This window comes from Pocillopora verrucosa, chromosome 6 (assembly GCF_036669915.1).
Source record: "Pocillopora verrucosa isolate sample1 chromosome 6, ASM3666991v2, whole genome shotgun sequence".
NCBI classification, from domain to species: Eukaryota; Metazoa; Cnidaria; class Anthozoa; order Scleractinia; family Pocilloporidae; genus Pocillopora; species Pocillopora verrucosa.
In genome coordinates this window covers 12,712,480-12,732,766 of record NC_089317.1, presented here as the reverse complement: position 1 = coordinate 12,732,766, position 20,287 = coordinate 12,712,480, and the positions used below count along the sequence as shown (strand labels likewise).

Genomic DNA, 20,287 nt, shown 5'->3' with positions numbered 1-20,287 from the left:
GTTTACTTGATATTATATTGATATTGTCAAGAGAAATTCATTCTCGTCACTCACGGGAGTTCATGGTAGGGTTAATACGACTGATTTATTTTGTTTAATGTTGTTCGGGAGTCAAAATTTATGGTGCGCGTATTTACTGAATAAGGAAGCGTAGGTAAGGAAGTACTTATAAAAGAAATTGAAGCGTTGCTTTGCTTTACCATTGCTGTGACCTTTCTGTATTACAAAGCCCTTATCACCTTAGGACTGCCAACTTGCTTGGTTTGAGAGTCGATTGCCACAAGGAATTCACCTTGGAATATAGTGATAATCTCCTGGTCAGCTCCCGGGAAGAATGCATGCCGTAAATGTCATACTTATTTTGAGGTACAGATTGGAGGACCGAACACGCTTTTACTGAACAACATATGAATGGTCAAGGGATAATTTGACAGAGAATCGAATCATAAGCGGTGGGGAGAGATAGAAATTCGATGAAAGAATCCTTCATAATCAACACCTCTAAGCAATACAAAATAAGCATAAAGAAAGCAGTTTTCTAGATGTTATCCAAGTAATTTGCACTGCAAGCAAGATTACAAGAAAACTCGATAAAGGTTAATTAAACGAGTAAACCAACAAGATGATGCACTTTTAAGCATGTAACACGGTGAAACCTATAATGCACACACCAGAAATCAGGCACACTTCAATATTTATCTTCTACTCTAACTCCTGTAAAACTTTTAGAGTTCCAGCTGTGTATTTATCCACTTATTTTTAAAAAACATGTTTCTCAGCATAGCTTCATACGTCAGAACATAATGCAAAAAAGGAAGACGTTTCAGCGTTTCTTTTTTTTTGTTCCTTTCTGGCAACAAACCAGGTATCTAGTGTTAACTGATATACACAAGCTGTAACTTCGTTAGTCTTGACACCTCAAATGATGACGGTATCCTAATCTCTATGGCAATGCCAGCTATTAAATAACTATACAGAAATAAATAGTTAACGTTCGGTTCTTACAGGAAGGAACTACAAGTAATGTACAAACACTGTGTTAAACGCATGTATAGGGGGCAGCTATACGCACTTTTACAATCTTTCTTTAAGGACAAGTCATTATTTATCACCTGAGTGAAGGCTGGGTGGAAGGTTTTTTTTTTTTTGGGGGGGGGGTCACAAAGTTTTGAAGGGGAAGGGTCGCCAACAGAGTTTAAGGAGGACTGTAGAACATTTACTGCCAATCAACTGCCAATGAGGGGGAGGGTAATCATAAGAGACAGAGCCTTCGGGGAGGCGGGGATCAGGTCAATTTTATCGGGACACAATCAAAATCTCCAACCCCTCCCCTTCCCAGGCGGCAAATAATAACTGTTTCCTTATTTATCGAGACGATGGTGCACCCTTCAATGAGAGGGCTGATGCAGGCTATGAACTTCACACTCGTTCCTGCCAAAAAAAATGAAAAAACAAACACAAACCACGTAAGACAGGAACACTATACATTTCTCAGTAGACTATTTCGCATTTCAAGCAAACAAAGCTAACGTTTATATTTAGCCCAATTTGCAATAACAAATGTTCTAGAGAAAGATGTTTTTCGTCTTGTCACGAGCGTCGGACAAAGAAAAATTCTAAGTCCCCACGAGGAATCGAACCACAGAACTTCGGATTACGCGCTCTGATGCTCTACCACTAAGCCACAGAGACTCCATGGTAAGCAAGGCCCAACACGTGATTTATATTCTGTTTGTAGAACATCGCTGCTTAGTAAATAGCAGGACATGTGTTTTATTAGCCCAATTTCCGAATACAGAATGTGTTTTATTAGTCCCAACGGAATGCTATTAATTAGATGCGCGTCACAAGTTACCAGATCGGAGCTGAGAAGCAAACCATCTAGCTTAAAACAATACAAGTTAGCTCTGGTAACTTACCTCCATCTGATCTGCTACCGGATTTTCGGAACTGCATCCTGGATTATCATGCCCCTCGTTGCACTCCTCAGAGCTTGTAATAAAGTAAATAATCATATCAGTCTATTCGTAAAGCTGTAGTCAGTCTTAGCGACACGACGTAAACCTTAGAATTCGCAGTTTAATCTTATGACTCTTAGGATGGATCGGTATGAAAGTTTGAATACGTTGCAAAACATACGGGCATCTATAGCGTGGATATGAACATTAATTTCAGATCCTAGGTCATCTTACGCTAATGACATAGAGAAGACCCACTCTGACAACCGGATCAATTGTAAATTACACGGACACTAGGCTTCACCTGATGCGGAAATAGGTGCGAAGATTTGTCTGCGGACACGATTTGTTCTGAGAAGTGAACAGTCATGTGAGAACAAAGCTCAGGGAAAACTTTCGGCTTATACTGTTTTCTCTGAGATTTGCTCTAAAAGATACTGTGAGCTTTGAAGAACAGTTGGCAGATGAACAAACAAAAGAGATAAATTCAAGCAAAATGGAGGTTACATCAACAACAGCCTCCTTTAGCGCGAATTTATCGCTCGAGGAAAACTGTGAGCTTCTCGGAAGGGATAATGACTGCGGACAAACATCCGAGCAAGTTTTTTTACGCCAACTAGAGGCTGTTTAGAATGAAAAGCCGGCTTTTTCTTCATGACACGTTGATGTAATACATTTATGACTACCCACAGGTATGGATAATTACAGTAAGAGGCTAATGTGGTTGTACCTTAAATCCTGTCTTTCCTTCTTGCATACTGAGAAGTTGAAAGAAAAGTAAATGTAACTATTTTAAAACTATACAACATTACACCTTTATCTTAGAAATATGTTGACTGGGCAAGTTTCAGTTTCAGTTTCAGTCTTCAGTTCGGTTGCTCTGTAGTGGTTAAGATTAGGGATAGGGTTCTCCTGACTTAGTACTCTTAAGCGGCTTTTAATGAACTTTCGACATTTATTAGACACTCCATTTGGTTTTATTTTCATGCTCTGCGTTTCATTAAAAGAAACTCGCATCTCCTTTTAACTATTAGAAAGATTTACACATCATAACGAAATTCAGTCACTCTGTTGCGCCGATTTCGAGTACTGGTTACTTCCCTAAGATGATATAATCTGTTTAGATCTGACTTTCTGTTGGGGCATATTTGGAGCAGGCTCCACGGAAAAGTACTCTCAGAGAAATTGCCCTAAGATCCGACCATCGACGTGAGGTAAATTCCTTAGAGGATAATTTCCTTACACAATTTTTTTCATATTCGTCAAGAAAAGCTTCGAGACAACTAACCTGGATGACAGGGTCGCCTGTGTTTGAGAATCGCAAAAATTACCACTACCAGACTGCAGAAAATAAGAACTCCTGCAATAATGCCATCAATGACTGTATTTGACAAGTGTTCCTGCTGATGTTGCTCCTGGAATTCTTTCTTTACTGAAATAGAGAGTTTGTTTGCTTACCATCGTGAAATAATTGCATATAACAAAGGGTCAAGGAAATGCTAAATTAAGTTTCCTACAACAGAGTCTGCTATGAATAACACCGTTAATAAGATAACGACGATATTGAGAGAAAAGCTATGAACTTTTCTTTGTTCTGGGGTTCATTTAATGACGGTCTCAGATTCACAATTAACACCGATAGAGCAGTGTTATGAAGTTTAACTTGGAGTTCAGTTGAGCACTCTAGATTTCAGTGTTCTAGAATAAGAAATATATGTGATATTTTCCACCAAAAAAGATGTGTTTCTCCTCATCTAAAATAATCTCGTTACTTTACAATTAACCTGACATGCTAAGTTGACATATACTTAAGGAGGTCTTGAATGTTGAGTGATTGAAAGCTGGGCCTTTTGACAGAGTTCTCTCCTAAATTCAGATCACACAGATTGGACTGCAACATAATTATAGCAACTGCTGCAAACACAATAAATACATGTTCGCTTTCGGTCAAAAACAAGTGAAGAAACATGTTTTGCATTACACGGTATAATAATAATAAAATTATTTTCTCTTCTCATAGCAACCTACCTGTGTTGGTTATAGGTTTGGCTTCTGTCTCTGTCTGGACTTCCTTTTCTGCGAATTCGCTGTAGCCCACCTTGTTACGGGCTGCAACCTTCACGCTATACACCGTCCCACTCTCAAGATCGTTTACAGCACACGTAAGATCCCGCTTACCCGTATGGACTCGAATGCAGGTTTTCCGACTTTCGGATTCACCTCTCATCTCTACAATTACCAGATAATCTTCAACAGGGCTATCAGGAGTGGATTCTAACGCCTGCCAACGAACTTCCATGTTGTGAAGTCCTGTTTCAATCTCCAGTCCCTCTGGTGCTGCAGGTGCAACTATACCGTGTGCAAGTTATTAGCACCGAAAGTAAACGCTTATCTTGAAATCGAAGAAAACCATTTCGCAATGAATAAGAAAGTTTCCCTAAATTTTGCTCTCCCCAGCCATTTTGGCGGATTTTTTCGGAAAAATTAAATGGGATATTCCTTTTTTCCACTCACCATAAGGCTTCCATTTCCAAATCAAGGGAACATGATGAATGCAACCCAACTCTCTCTCTAAGATTTCTTTGGTATGGTAAGTTACTTACAACAAACTAGTCACTTTAGAAGACTTCTACAAAGATGGTTTCATTCGTAACGTTTCTTACCTAGTTGCTTTATTTTAATGATCTTTTGTACAGAACCAAGATAATTTTTTGCTGTGCATGTGTAGTCACCAAAGTCAGCGGCACCCTCGGGTTTAATTCTAAGTTGACTGGCGCCATCTTCAGACGGCGTAGAATGCAGTACACTTCCAGCTCGAGTGAAGGTGATATTTGGCCGAGGAACACCATCCACCGCACACGTCAATTTGGTTTCTCGGTTAATCCACGTGTAAATTGTCGTTTGGACCGTGTCTTTGATCTCCGGTTTATCTACGGTTTGCCGGTCAAGCACAAAGACAAATCAAGAGAAGCAGCATTGAGAAACCCATATCTCCTCACCCCCCCCCCCCCCCCCATAAAAAGGCTATGTTAAATCTGAAAGCAGCCGTTGTTGGATTCATTCAAATAGAGAGAGAGCTTTTGCAAATCAATTTTGCTAACAAAGACACCTGTCCACTAGTTCATCTATCACTAATTCAGACTAGTTCTAAAATCTTTAAGTTGAAATGTAGGGTTGAATATAATTGGAATGCATTCCGAAATTTATTTTTGTGGCCATTTCAGCTGTTTTTAAAGAAGGAGACCTCCCCTTTTATAAGAAAACCGTGTAAAGTTAGTTATGATTGAAGTAAATCAGTACTTTTCTGTTCAGAACCTAAGAGTAACGATCGATCATGTTGTCTGAACGAGGGAAGTCTTGCAAAGGACTGTTGACGGCGACAGGGAGTCACGTTTCCAAAACCAAAACAGACATCAAAATCAAAATCAGTCTCCGTCACTGTGAAGTCCTTATCAGGACGTCTAACACCCAGACTATCAGGCTTGTCAAAATATCAAGATAAATGACAACGGATCAATAATTCTGTTCTTACAGTTTATCGTGACTTGTACTTTAGTTGTCTTTGAACTTGTCACGTTATTGGATGCTGTACACTGATACGTTCCTGCTTGAGTTCTGCTGACATTCAACAAGTTAAGATATTCTTCATGTCCAACAATTCTTGCTTTTGATCCGCTTAAAATCGTCCACGTTATGCGTGGAGGAGGGTGTCCGGTGGAATTGCAGAACAACACAATGTTATCATTTTCCTTCACTGTGGTGTCATTGGATATATACTCAAATGATGGTGGAACTAAATGTTGAAAAAAATGCGACAACATTGCCATTAAGAGCGATAGAGCACTGTTATAATTCCTGATGTCAAAAGATGTAAATGTAGCTAACAAGGAACAACTGAAGTCAGTGATTGAAAAATACTCGTTTCATAATCAAAGTCGCCAACAATCAAGTAAAATTGAAACGGTCAAAGAAAAATTTCTGTTAAAGAATAAAAATTTTATCTCGGTAAAGTAATTAATCGTATGATGGAGTCTTGCTTCTGTTCATCCACTTTCGGCGTGGGAAAATTTTAACATTATGTCACTCGAAAAAGTAAATTATTGGTCACTATCTGTCATCATAATCTAAAAAGAAAAATAAACTATATTTTATATCAATTTTTTGTCCTTAATAATGATAAAACCTTATTCGTGAAATAAAGTAGTTTAGCTTGTTAACACGTCCTACCTCAAAGTCTTCATTTCCTATTCTCACCTGCTACAGTTAGGTACAGAGTCGCTATTTTCCCGGTTCCCAAAATGTTATTCGGCACACACTGGTACATTCCTTCGTCTGAAGCATTGACGTGTTCAATGGTGAACATTCTACCACTAAAAAGGCCTAATGATTTGTTCTTGAAACGTAACTCGAGCGCTGGAGGCGGTACACTGTCTGAATTACAGAGAAAGGTTACCGGTAGGCCACTGATTGCTGTGTTTCTCGTAGCATTCGATGTCAGGCGGGTCGCAAATGGTCTATCTGAGATTGACGAGTATCAAAAGATTTCTGTTAGGGTGTGTGGAACGACAAGGTGGTTTCAACAATCGGAAATAATACTTGGCAAGGCAAAAATTTGTATTTTCTATAGCAAAACCAACAGGGAAGTTAACTGAGCAAGGGAAAAATCATATCCTCCCTAAGCTTGATAAGAACGTAATAAATAAGAGGTAATTAAGCTATTACATTATACCGCTCGTTCCTGTTAAACTACATCTTTATTGTACAATTTGTTTCGTCCCCAGCACTCATATTTTAATAGTGAACATCCAAGGATAGGAATTAAGAGACCACAAGTTCTTCTAACGTTAATTAACAGCATATGAATAAGTATTTTGAAATCCTTCCTACATTGGTCACCTTTGAGAATTTTTCAATGAGCCAGTATGAAAAGAGGAAGTATTTTTCTTTATTACTAAACGAAAATTGTCCGAAGGTGGAATTTGAACAGTTATTCTTATCCTATTTGGGCTGGAGGGTTAGTGTCAGAAGTAAGCCAGATAAATTCTTGAGCCCAGTCAGGGGAGCAAATAAATTTTCACATGTTTTTTCCTTTTTCATTTTTTTTATGGCAGAAATATCTTATTAACCAAGGTTGGTCAGTTCGTGTGGCAAAATCTTGACCTTGGTCGCTGGTACAGACACTTCTGCGATCGGCGCGTGCTACCAACCTCTTTTAAGACACTCCCATAAAGACCTTCCGCAAGGTTAATAACAATTGAATGTATAAGAAAGATTAAAAAGAGATCGCCTTTCTCATGTCGATACCTGGGGCGTCTACGAAGAGAAGGCAACAATACCTAGTACTTTTGTTCAGCATATTGCATGGATGGTTCTTTTTTTAGTGTATGGCAACGTTAGTTATAATCACCAACAAGCAAAACACACGATTTACTGTGTTGTCCCTGCTTACAAAGCATGATGTCATCAATTTCGTTGACAATGGTGTCATCGGATTTGTACTAAAAGGATGGTGGAACTAAATATTGACAAATTTCAACTATATCGTCCTCGTTAGAAAAGGTCTGAAGGTCTGAATGTCTCGACACTGCTTTTATGGGGCACCTGTATAGTTGATGTACACTGGTCAGCAGCATATGCATGCTCGATTTAACATTAATGTGGACAGAGGCGAGGTTTGGTGGAGGTAACTAAATGAATACATCTATTTAGTGCGGAAGAAATGCAATCCCAAGTTAATCTAAACTGAGAATTGGCACATCGCATGACGAGGACTGGCTCATCCAATCCCATTGTGCAAACAAGTAAGCAGAGTAATGATCGATGTTCTTTTCTGGCATCCTAATGGAACCAACTAAATATACTTTTTATCTGTCAATTAGAAACTTAAACTCTTTCGCCGTTTGATCAGCTTTTAGAAATTTTTAACGCGCCAGTAAACAAAAAGATATTTTTCTTTATCAAAGCTGGAATTTGAACAGTTAGCAATAGTCTTCTTTAAAACTAGTCCGACCGGACAAGCAGAACTAACGATTAATTGAGCTGAATAATTGTGGATCAACACTGACTTCTGTACTTACAGTTTACTGTCACTTGTACATTGGTTGCCTCTGAACTAGTCAAATCATTGAATGCCGTACACTGATACGTTCCTGCTTGGGTTCTGCTAACGTTGGACAAGGGAAGAGATTCTTCACGTCCAACAATTGTTGATTCTGATCCTCTCAAAAATGTCCACGTTATGCGTGGATGAGGATATCCAGTGGCATTGCAAAACAGCGTGACGTTATCAGTTTCGTTGACAGTGGTATCATCGGAAGTATAATCAAGTGATGGTGGAACTAGATATTTATAAATTGCAACGATTTTGTTATTTTTAAAGACAATACTGTGACTAGACCTTGTCTTTTTAGTACACCTGCATTGTTGAGGCACACTGATCATATCCCCGTTGACATGTCCACGTGTATTTGTTTCATACTTATTGCCGAAAGTAATAAGGCTAATAATGTGTCCATACAAGGGAAAGGAAAATGAAAACTTTTTCTAACCGACACATTTAGGGCTCGATAAATTATGTTTAATAAGGATTTATAGAGACAAGGACCAAATACTGTATCTATTAGAATACACGAGGAGCTTGCTCGAGAAAATAGCCTTAAATCTATTTCTGATTCATTTCAGTCTCACATTTATCTATAATTTTCTACTCACAGTTGACTGTCACATTGGCTGAAGCGCACACATCAGTTCCAATTCCATTACTAGCCCCGCACCGATAAACTCCGGAATCAGTTCTGTTTATATTCTTCACTTTGAGGGCTCTACCATTTGGGAGTTGCACTGAAGGGTCCGCTATCCTATACCACGTGATTTTAGGAGTTGGATGCCCAGTGGCATTACAGAAAAGCTCCAAGTTATCAGACTCATTCACTGTTTGACTGATAGGTCCTATGCTAATACTTGGGGCGTCTACGGAGACAAGGTAATTATACCTAGTAGTTTAATTCAGCATATTGCATAGGTAGTTCTTTTGGTTACAATCACGACAAGCAGAACTCGCGATTAATTGTGTATTCCTTACTTACAAAGCATGGTGTCATCAGTTTCGTTGACAATGGTGTCATTGAATATATAATCAAATGATAGTCGAACTAGATGACGTCAAATTGCAACAATATCGTCCTTGTTTAAGAAGGTCTGAATATATTGGGACTCTGCTTTTTTAACACACCTACATAGTTGATGTACACTGATCAGCAGCATACGCATACTTGCTTCAACATCAGTGTAAACAGAGGCAAGATTCAGTAAAGGTAACTAAATGAATACGCCTATTTAGTGCACAGAAATGTAATCTCAACTTTGTATAAACTGAAAAGAAGCACATCGTATGAGGAGGACTGGCTCATCCAATCCCATTGGGTAAACAAATATGCATGGTAATGATCGATGTTCTTTTCCGGCATCCTAATGGAACAACCTCAATATACTTTTTATCTGCCAATAGGAAACTTAAACTCTTTCGCCGTTTGATCAGCTTTTAGAAATTTTTAAGGTGCCAGTAAAAAAAAAAGATATTTTTCTTTATCAAAGCTGGAATTTGAACAGTTAACAATAGTCTTCTTTAGAACTAGTCCGACCGGACAAGCAGAACTAACGATTAATTGAGCTGAATAATTGTGGATCAACACTAACTTCTGTACTTACAGTTTACTGTCACTTGTACGTTGGCTGCCTTTGAACTAGTCCAGTCATTGGATGCCGTACACTGATACGTTCCTGCTTGGGTTCTGCTAACGTTGGACAAGGGAATATATTCTTCACGTCCAACAATTGCTGATTCTGATCCTCTCAAAAATGTCCACGTTATGCGTGGATAAGGATATCCAGTGGCATTGCAAAACAGCGTGACGTTGTCAGTTTCGTTGACAGTGGTTTCATCGGAAGTATAATCAAGTGATGGTGGAACTAGATATTTACAAATTGCAACGATTTTGTTATTTTTAAAGGCAATACTGTTACTAAACTTTATACTTATTTAGTACACCTGAATTGTTGAGGCACACTGATCAACAACATATCTACGTGTGTTTGTTTCATACTTGTTGCCGAAAGTAATAAGGCTAATAATGTGTCCATACAAGGGAAAGGAAAATGAAAACTTTTTCTAACAGCCACATTTGGGGCTCAATAAATTATGTTTAAAGAGGATTTATAGAGACAAGGACCAAATACTGTATCCATTAGAATTCAGGAGGAGCTCGCTCGAGAAAATAGCCTTAAATCTATTTCTGATTCATTTCAGTCTCATATTTATCGATACTTCTACTCACAGTTGACTGTCACATTGGCTGAAGCGCACACACCAGTTCCAATTCCATTACTAGCCCTGCACCGATAAACTCCGGAGTCAGTTCTGTTTATATTCTTCACTTTCAGGGCTGTATCATTTGAGAGTGGCACTAAAGGGTCCGCTAACTTGTACCATGTGATTTGAGGAGCTGGATGCCCAGTGGCGTTACAGAAAAGCTCCAAGTTATCAGACTCATTCACTGTTTGACTGACAGGTCTCATGTCAATCTTTGGGGCGTCTACAGAGAGAAAGTAAAATTACCTGGTACTTTTATTTAGCATATTGCATAGGTGGTTATTTTCTCAGTATGGGGCAGCGTTAGTTACAGTCACGACAAGCAGAAATCGCGACTAATTGTGTATTCCTTACTAACAAAGCATGATGTTAGCAGTTTTGTGGATTTGAAGGCGATCTTCGCTGTTATGAACATTGCTTGAACAATAGTAAAAATAAGGCCTGAAAAAAATTCAGGCCTGTACGGGATTTGAACCCATGACCTCTGCGATACAGGTGCAGTGCTCTACCAACTGAGCTAACAAGCTAACTGGCTTAGGGCAGTTCAAATATATGACTTTTATATATTCACAATCGTTTCACAACTTCACGGGTTTTTTTGGAACCAACATGATAATAAGCTCCCAGTTGGCTTGTTAGCTCAGTTGGTCGAGCACTGCACCGGTGTCGTAAAGATCATGGTTCAAATTCCTTACAGGCCTGATTCTTTTTTTCAGGCCTTATTTTCACTACTGCTCAAGTGCTGTTCATTACTGCGAAGATCGCTTTTGTATTCACGTCTTTAACTGCTGTTCAAGATGACTTTCGTATTTTTACAGTCGTTGTCAGTTTCGTTGATAATGGTGTCATTGCACAGAATAAATAATCAAATGATAGTCAAACTAAATGTCAAATTGCAACAATATCGTCCTTGTTAGAGAAGGTCTAAATCTATTGGGACTCTGCTTTTTTAGCACACCAGTATCGTTGATGTACTCTGATCAACAGCATAGGCATACATGATTAAACATAAGTGTAAACAGAGGCAAGATTCAGTAAAGGTTACTAAATGAATACGTCTATCTAGTGCAAAGAAATGTAATCTCAACTTTCTTTAATCTGAAAAGAAGCATATCACATGAGGAGGACTGGCTCATCCAATCCCATTGGGTAAACAAATAGGCATAGTAATGATCGATGTTCTTTTCCGGCATCCTAAGGGAACCACCTCAATATACTTTTTATCTACCAATTGGAAACTTAACTCTTTAGCCATTTGTTCAACTTTTAGATTTTTTAACGTACCGGTATGAAAAAGAAAGTTTTTTTCTTTATCAAAGCTGGAATTTGAACAGTTAGCAATAGTCTTCTTTAGAACTACTCTGACCAGAAAAGCAGAACTCACGATTAATTGCGATGAATAATTGTGGATCAACACTGACTTCTATACTTACAGTTTACTATCACTTGTATATTGGCTGCCTCTGAACTAGTCCAGTCATTGAATGCCGTGCACTGATACGTTCCTGCTTGGGTTCTGCTAACGTTGGACAAGGGAAGAGATTCTTCACGTCCAACAATTGTTGATTCTGATCCTCTCAAAAATGTCCACGTTATGCGTGGATGAGGATATCCAGTGGCATTGCAAAACAGCGTGACGTTATCAGTTTCGTTGATAGTGGTATCATCGGAAGTATAATCAAGTGATGGTGGAACTAGATATTTAAAAATTGCAACGATTTTTTTATTGTTAAAGACAATACTGTAAGTAAGCTCTATATCTTTTTGGTACATCTACATTATTGATGGACACTGACAAACAACATATCTACGTGTATTTGTTTCATACTTGTTGCCGAAAGTAACAAGGCTAATGTGTCCATACAAGGGAAAGGAAAATGATCACTTTTTCTAACAGTCACATTTAGGGCTCGATAAATTATGTTTAAAGAGGATTTATAGAGACAAGGAGCTCGCTCGAGAAAATAGTCTTAAATATATTTCTGATTCATTTCAGTCTCATATTTATCGATAACTTTCTACTCACAGTTGACTGTCACAGTGGCTGAAGCGCACACACCAGTTCCAATTCCATTACTAGCCCTGCACCGATAAACTCCGGAACCAGTTCTGTTTATATTCTTCACTTTGAGGGCTGTATCATTTGAGAGTGGCACTAAGGTGTCCGCTACCTTGTACCACATGATTTGAGGGGCTGGACGCCCAGTGGCGTTACAGAAAAGCTCCAAGTTATCAGACTCATTCACTGTTTGACTCAAAGGTCTCATGTCAATCTTTGGGGCGTCTACAGAGAGAGAGTAAAATTATCTGGTACTTTTATTCAGCATATTACATAGGTGGTTCTTTTCTCAGCATGGGGCAGCGTTAATGATTAAACTAGATGTTGTCAAATTGCAACAATACCTTTCTTGTTAGAGAATGTCTGAATGTATTGGGACTCTGCTTTAATAGCACACCTGAATTGTTAATGTACACTGATCAGCAGCATATGCATACTTGATTCAACGTAAGTGTAGACAGAGGCAAGATTCAGTAAAGGTAACTCAATGAATACGTCTATTTAATAAACGGAAATGTAATCTTAACTTTATATAAACTGAAAACTAGTACATCGCATGAGGAGGACTGGCTCATCCAATCCCATTGTGCAAACAGGTAAGTATAGTAATGATCGATGTTCTTTTCTGGCATCCCAATGCGAACACCTGGATAAACATTTCTTTTTTTTGTCAAAGAAATTCCGGTGCTTACATTAACCTTTTTGATTAATATTCTCTTAGAATATCTGGAAGATTTGTTGCGCAATTTTGATTACCTAGATGGAAAACCAGAGGTATTATTCTTTTACTGATGTTTATGAAAATAGGCCATAATATCTTCGTTTATGAGAAGACTAGCAACAGTTTTACTGTTATTCGAGAGGCTAGTAAGGCTAATAAAGAGTATTTGTTAGGGCATAAGCGCGGATCACCTTTTGTAAAAGCTGCCTCAATGGCTCCAGAAATTATGTTTAGAAAATGGTTGCATAAAAACGTGGCCAATCAGATGTTAGGAAGAGCTGTTATGAGAAAAAAAAGTCAACTTCTATCTCAGATTCTTTAAAGTCTTATAATCATTTTAACTTACAATTGACAGTCACATTGGCTAAAGCGAACACATCAGTTCCAATTCCGTTACTGGCTCTGCACTGGTAAACTCCAGAATCAGTTCTGCTCATATTCGTCACGTTCAGGACTGTGCCAACTGAGGGTGGCACCGAAGGGTCCGCTACCTTGTACCAAGTAATTAGAGGTGTTGGATGCCCGGTGGCGTTGCAGAAAAGCTCCAGATTATTAGACTCATTGACTGTTTTACTGATGGGTCTCATTACGATACTCGGGGAATCTAGTGAAGATAAAAAACCCATTGTTTTTATTTTGGTTCCCCAAATTAGCCATTACCGAAAGCAAAGGAGAATGGATACATAGATCGCTGATGAATGATTAATATATTGCAAAAATGAAATTACACATATGGAATACTCAGAACAAAGGAGAGCATGGCAAAGTACCAATAAGATCTCGGGGGAAACGTGAGTCACAGTCACCGACAATAGCTATTTCTTGAAACAACTTCTGAAACCCCGGCAAATAAAATTCACTTTTAATTTTTGTTGAATAATAGTGGATCAATAATTCTGTTCTTACAGTTTACTGTAACTTGTATACTGGCTGTCTTTGAATTCGTCACGTTATTAGATGCCGTACACAGATACGTTCCTGTTTGGGTTCTGTTAACGTTGGACAAGGTAAGAGATTCTTCATATCCAAGAGGTTTTTCTGATTCGCTCAAAAATCTCCACGTAATGTGTGGATGAGGGTGTCCGGTGGAATTGCAGAACAGCATAACGTCATCAGTTTCGTTGACAATGGTATCATTGGATATATAATCAAACGATGGTGGAACTAAATATCAACAAATTGCAAAAATATTGTTATTGCAAGAGGAAGTCCTGCGATTAGACTCTGCCTTGTATATACACATGTTTCTGATGTAAACTGACCTTTGTAGCTGAGACGGAAATAGTGTTAAGAAAATACGCTCGATTCACTATCAGTACTGATAGGGGAAAATTAAGAGAAAAGAACTGAATGGGTACTTACATAAAATGTGACAAAAAGGGAATCTAGACCTTATCAGTCTAAGCTGACAAGTGATCTATCGTATGATGAGGACTACTTCATCCAATTCCACCATGTGAAATTTTTGTATAGTTAATGTTATTTTCGGTCATCCTAATTCGATCAACTCAGTAAACTGTTTGTTATATCAAATTGTTATCTATGTCAGAAATAATCCTCATCTATGGAGTGAAGCACTGTTAATATATCTTTCTCCTGTGTGAACACTTTTCAAGAACATTTCCTTACAATATAAGTAAATGTTGCTTCAATTAGGTAAAGTAAAAAATTTCTGATAATATGACCTGAAAGGTACACTGCGCAGAAATTCGAGGTTAAGTGGGAATGCTTGACATTGTTTGGCATGATTTTTGCTTTTCACGAATTTCTTCTTCAACTTTTAAGTTAAAACTTCCAGGAGTTTAAACTCTTTCTTGAACCTCGTGTTATTCTTTTATGAGTACGAAATAGGCCATGGTCACCTCGTTTGAAATAATACCAGGTTTACTTTTACTCTTGTTGACGAGCCTACTGAAGGGCTCAAGGACATTATGAAAAAAAGGATCGTTAAAGAAAAGGACCAAAAATTTGGTCAATCAGATTTTAGCAAGACTCCTTATGGGAAAAACGTTGACATCTCTGTCACATTTTTTAAGGTCTTGTATTAATTTCAACTCACTATTGACTGTCACATTGGCTGAAGCGAACGCATCAATTCCAATTCCATTACTGGCTCTGCACTGGTAAACTCCAGAATCAGTCCTGTTCATATTCATCACGTTGAGGACTGTGCCAACTGTGAGTAGCTCTGAAGGGTCCGCTAACTTGTACCACGTGATTTGAGGTGTTGGATGCCCAGTGGCGTTACAGAAAAGCTCCAGGTTATTAGACTTATTTACTGCTTGACTGATGGGTCTGATGTCGATAGTCGGGGAATCTACGGAGATAAGGTAAGAAACATATTGTTCTTCTTTTCCGTAATTTCCAGCCTGTGTCAGAAATGGAGTGAAATAAATGCATAACTTTGAGATGAATGAATAACTGAAAGCCACAAGAAGAGTGCACATGAAAGAAAGTCATCACCAAGGGAAACAAGGAGTCTCAAAGAAGTTTAAGAAAATCAAAGTTCGAGAGAGCGCCTGTGATTAAGTCACCATGGGTTTTGATTTTGCGTTTTACTCTGAGAAGATGATGCGAGTTTTTCAGACTAACCATGGAGCGTAACGGAACTTTATCCTTACGAGCTTTTTTGAATACATGTTTCAAATTTTTCTCAATGATGCAAGTTACTTCGTCTATATACCAGACGTTGTTAAGTACTTACAGGAAACATGAGCTATACTCAGTTGAATTTCACTGAGCAGTTTCCCAAACTCAAATGAAATTATTATTATCTTTGTAGTTCAGATTTGAATGTTACAGTGGTATTGCATTAGTTCACAAATTTATGTTAGTATATACCTTGATATAACGAGTTAGTGGTTGATTCAAGTTTTTTTTTTTTACTCACAGTTTATCGTAATATGCACACTGTCGTTCCTTCGTCCCATCACACCATTGTCTGCAAAACACCCATACGTTCCTGATTGATTTCTCTTAACATGAGAGAAGGTCAAAGACTCTTGAGTTCCTCTGATCCCTGCATCCAAGTCATCCAGAAGTACCCACGTAATATTTGGAGCAGGGTTTCCAGTTGAGTTGCAGAACAGAGTGACATCATCAGTCTCATTTACAGTGGTATTAGGGGTAATATACTTTATTGACGGTGGAACTAAATCGTGGGTAAATTTCAGTTTAAAAAGATCAATGTTAGATACATTATTATAAGATAAAAGAAGTATTTGTGGTTTTCTTTCCCCTTTGGTTTATCTCTGAAGGCCTCATGTCTTAGTGGACCTGACCGCTTTTACTTTAATTTTCTTGATAGGTCTCTGTAAAGAGGGGTCTAGATTGTCTCATGCAAGGAAATTACATCTAATTGTATATATGATAACAAGAGCCATAAGCAGATGTTATAGTTAATTGAAGAACGTGAGACAAACACCATCGATTCAAGGAGCAAATGTTAATCAGCAGCGCATCATGTCCTATATATGGGATCTTATGTCTAAAGAAAAAAGTAACAACTTCAGACGGTGCCATAAATTAAGAATAGCTATCAAGACCTCTCACCAAAAACAAACTTAACGTCATGTTCAAACGCCACAATCTATATTTCCTTCTTTAGACTTTTAAAATCGATAACGTTTGGTGGTTGAATGTTTGTGATTAGAAACCTCGGCAATTTGCGCGTTAGTTACTATAACTTCGTGAAGTTCTTTTTCGCTGTTTCCTTCGTTTGTAACACGTCTGAAAGTTTCCTCTGATTGCTTAAAAGTGGATATTGGAGAGTCGTAAATCAGAGTCAATGTAATATTGATACGATATATCAGTCATTGTAGATTTTTCTATTAAATGTGAAAGGGAATTGTCCAATTTCCTACTGTTTCCAATAGTACTTACATTTAACAATGACCCTGACAGAAGCAGTGACTTTACCAAGTCCATTTTCTGCTACGCACCAATATAAGCCGTCCTCTTCTCTGCTTATATTTTTCAATATCAGGGGAGATGCTGGTGGAAAGTTTTTAGCTTCATTGCCTGATCTTGTCCACGTAACATTAGGAATTGGTATGCCAGTCGTTCTGCAATTGATTTTCACGTCTTCTCTCTCAATAAATGTCACAGTGTGGTTTTTCGGGATGCCAACAATTCCCGGACGTTCTGCCAGAAAAAAGAAACAAACAAAACAACAAACAATTTAAAAAATGAAAACAGAAAACATCATTGTTTTGCAGACTCTTAAAAAAAGAAGCAAGTTGCATCTCCCCCACGAATGTGAGTCAATAGAAGCTGGCATAACGCGTGAATTTATTTATGTGCAGCTTAAGTAAATCCTTAAGCGACATAAGCAAAAAATGAATCCGATGACTACCAGTGACTACTTAAAACCACAGTATTGCTTATAGTTTTCGGAAAGGGTTTTTTCCGGAATGCTAATCAGTTCTATTTGCTATTTTTGTAGAGTAAAGAGAGCTTAATTTCATTAACCCTGACACACGTGCACTAATCGCGTTGGACTGAACTAACTATTTTGCAAATAACGTTGAGAAGACAAACTTGAAATAAACAAACACACATAAAGGGATAGGATACCGGTTACCGGTTGCTATCAGACTGACAATGTATTCTGACCTATTTCATCGCTTAACATTTAAGGAATAAAAAGTACACTGAAGGTCATAGACGGGCGCGCTTTTGCCACAAAGTTATGCAGTAGATTCTATCATCATTTGTGTTGTAGGCCGTTTGATGTGGATTTCGAAACCTGAAATATTAAATCATGAAATAGGACGTCAAGGCATTCCCAAGATTTGCCGCTTTTTCTACTCCTGCTGATTTCGTTTTTCGTTAATTACTTGATCTTTCAAAATAGTGGCGCATGGCATCTGTTTTGTTGAATCATTGGTCAGCATACGGAAACTGCCCTCCATTTCACACGTTAAACAACATGGGATTCATCAGATACTCTTAGTACACTATCAGAATGTTTGCTATACTGTTTTAAATGTCATCCATGCTTTTCTTCTGCGGATTTGTGAAAAAGATAGGCCCGCCGGACTCGATATAATCGATTTGATATAGAGGAGCAAACAACCAAACTTGACCTTTCGTCCATAAATGGAAGAGAAAAGATGTTTCGTGTGCAAGACATCTTCTTTCGATCTAATGACGCCGTAAATTCCATTTTACAACATTATTTAGACAGCATAAGAAACAAAACCATTAATAAGTGAATTTGCGTGTGCGATTCGTTTCACTGAAGAGGGTACAAACCAACCTTACCCAATAATTTAATTTTAGCACATCTGTGGGGTTTAGGCCAATGAACCTTCCCATCGGTATTTGTTATACTCTTTGTCAAGACCTTCAAGCAAAATTCAGCTTTATCGTCCTCTCTTTGCAGACTGAGTAAGACAAATTTCGGGGATCCATCGACCAGCATGTCCACTCTACCTTTGAAGTCTTCGTATATCACTTTGCCCGTGCTATGACTATATTTAATCATATCTAAGTAACTGGATCGCAACAAAGAAAAATAGTCCAAAGTTTCGTTGGCGGATGAAATGGTAAAATTCCACTCAAGTGTAACGTTTTCGCCGAGTATTCCTTTAACGATTGCAGGGGGTGTTTTGTTCCAGTGGATCGCTGAAAAAGGAAAGGGTCTAGTTAGTAGCCTTTTATGATTTGTTGGTGGGGATTCCAAAGTCCGTGGCGCCTATGATACTAAAGCACATACCTGATACTGAAGAAAACAACGCTGTCAAACTCAACCAAATAAAAACACAACGGTACATATTCTGCAACATGCAAAACCTAACAGATTTGGCAACAGCCATCTCAGTGGCTTCCTTTATACGCTGTCCAGAATGAAATAATTACTGAGTTCGTTCTGATGTCGTTTTGCTTTCCATCCGCGAAGGTCATAGACAGACTGTTACTTGATACTTCCTCCTTAGGTTTTAAGGGGGTTTTTCTGACTCTAATCAATGTTTGACATTTTAATTCAGGCAATTCAAATTTCAAAGAGTCTGCGGTGAACTCGACGGTGACATTCCCTTATTTTGGACCATTTCCGTTTTGAAAAAAGATCTTTCAAAGAGTTTTGCCGTTCGTATAAATTCACGAATAGGCTGCTTTTGATAAAGCGCCTTTTTTTTAAATCCTTAGGTACCTGTCTTTGTAACCTGGCTGTCCCTATAGGAAGTGAACGGCGCAATAACCCACACAAAACGTGTCCCTTTAGCTTGTTGCTATTGGAAATGACGTTTGGCATGCTAGGGGCATATTTCCTTACGAAATGATTGCATCATGAATTAATGAATTTTTGGCATTTGGACATAGTGAAATCCTTATAAAGGATGGATCCTTCTTTCAGACTTTACGCAATTGCTTTAATCGGAATAACGACCCAAATCAAATGAGATTCATAGATAGAAAGATAAACTTTATTTATTCAGGGTAGCCCATTCAACTGCGAAACTGAAATCAAGAGGGCCTTGTTGTTGAGACTAACAATTCTATCGTGGAAAGTACTAATTAAACATAAAGCTACTGACGTGTTTCTAAAATTATATAAAGTACAATAAGCGACATATAAAATTCGCATACTGTTATATACGTAAAAGAAAGTTAAAATGAAAGTTATAAAAGTTGTAATTTTGATTTCGATGCCAACAACAAAGAAAAAATTCTGAAAGGACCCAGCTTGCTTGATAACTTTTGGCAAATAATTTTTTACGCCCATTCTGAGTTAGTTTTTGTAATGGACAGAAGCTGCGCCGCGTCGATCTTGAAAGGGAATTATTACTTATCGGATAGGTTTCAAAGGTGATGAGATGTGTCATCAAGGCCTTTTTCTAGGCTGTTCGGTCGTGCGAAGACAAAGCGATGTACGAGGGTAAATAGTGTAATTTTCGGCAATAAACCCTCTTCTCCTGCAAGATTATTTTGATTGGCCCGGATTTTGCAATGGATGGTGGGAAAACTTTGTTACTGGTGGGGTTGCTGAAGAGGAATGGAAAGAGAATTTCCGTATGAATCGCGAGACCTTTATGAAATTAGTTGGAGCTTAGGCTTAGGATTCAAGCGAATGCGTACACCAGTGGTAAAGCACATTGGTATCGCTCGCTATTATCTTGCGTATGCGAAAGATTTTTAATCAGCTATGAAATTGTCACGTTCAAGCAAAACGTTCGTAA

General features: G+C 38.2%; 1 protein-coding gene and 1 non-coding gene across 3 annotated transcripts; both read right to left on the bottom strand.

The window, feature by feature from the left end:
* Nucleotides 1–516: 516 nt before the first annotated feature.
* On the bottom strand, nucleotides 517–18,994 carry LOC131769685 (hemicentin-1). Of its 2 annotated transcripts, XM_059085423.2 has the most exons (21): nucleotides 18,826–18,994; nucleotides 18,372–18,734; nucleotides 16,989–17,249; nucleotides 15,997–16,257; nucleotides 15,166–15,423; nucleotides 14,013–14,270; nucleotides 13,453–13,710; nucleotides 12,353–12,610; nucleotides 11,760–12,020; nucleotides 10,292–10,549; nucleotides 9,666–9,926; nucleotides 8,670–8,927; nucleotides 8,036–8,296; nucleotides 6,213–6,476; nucleotides 5,491–5,751; nucleotides 4,622–4,888; nucleotides 3,987–4,307; nucleotides 3,247–3,390; nucleotides 2,689–2,716; nucleotides 1,920–1,992; nucleotides 517–1,431 (listed from the first exon to the last, which is right to left on the bottom strand). In XM_059085423.2, exons 1-21 carry the CDS (start codon nucleotides 18,923–18,925, stop codon nucleotides 1,420–1,422), a joined length of 4,686 nt encoding a protein of 1,561 aa, XP_058941406.2. In that variant the 5' UTR covers nucleotides 18,926–18,994; the 3' UTR covers nucleotides 517–1,419. The 2 variants fall into 2 exon arrangements, with proteins under 2 accessions (XP_058941406.2, XP_066024471.1); XM_066168374.1 differs by lacking the exons at nucleotides 8,036–8,296; nucleotides 8,670–8,927.
* Nucleotides 10,781–10,853, bottom strand: Trnat-ugu (transfer RNA threonine (anticodon UGU)). The gene has a single exon. It is a non-coding gene; the product is annotated as a tRNA-Thr (tRNA).
* Nucleotides 18,995–20,287: the final 1,293 nt, after the last annotated feature.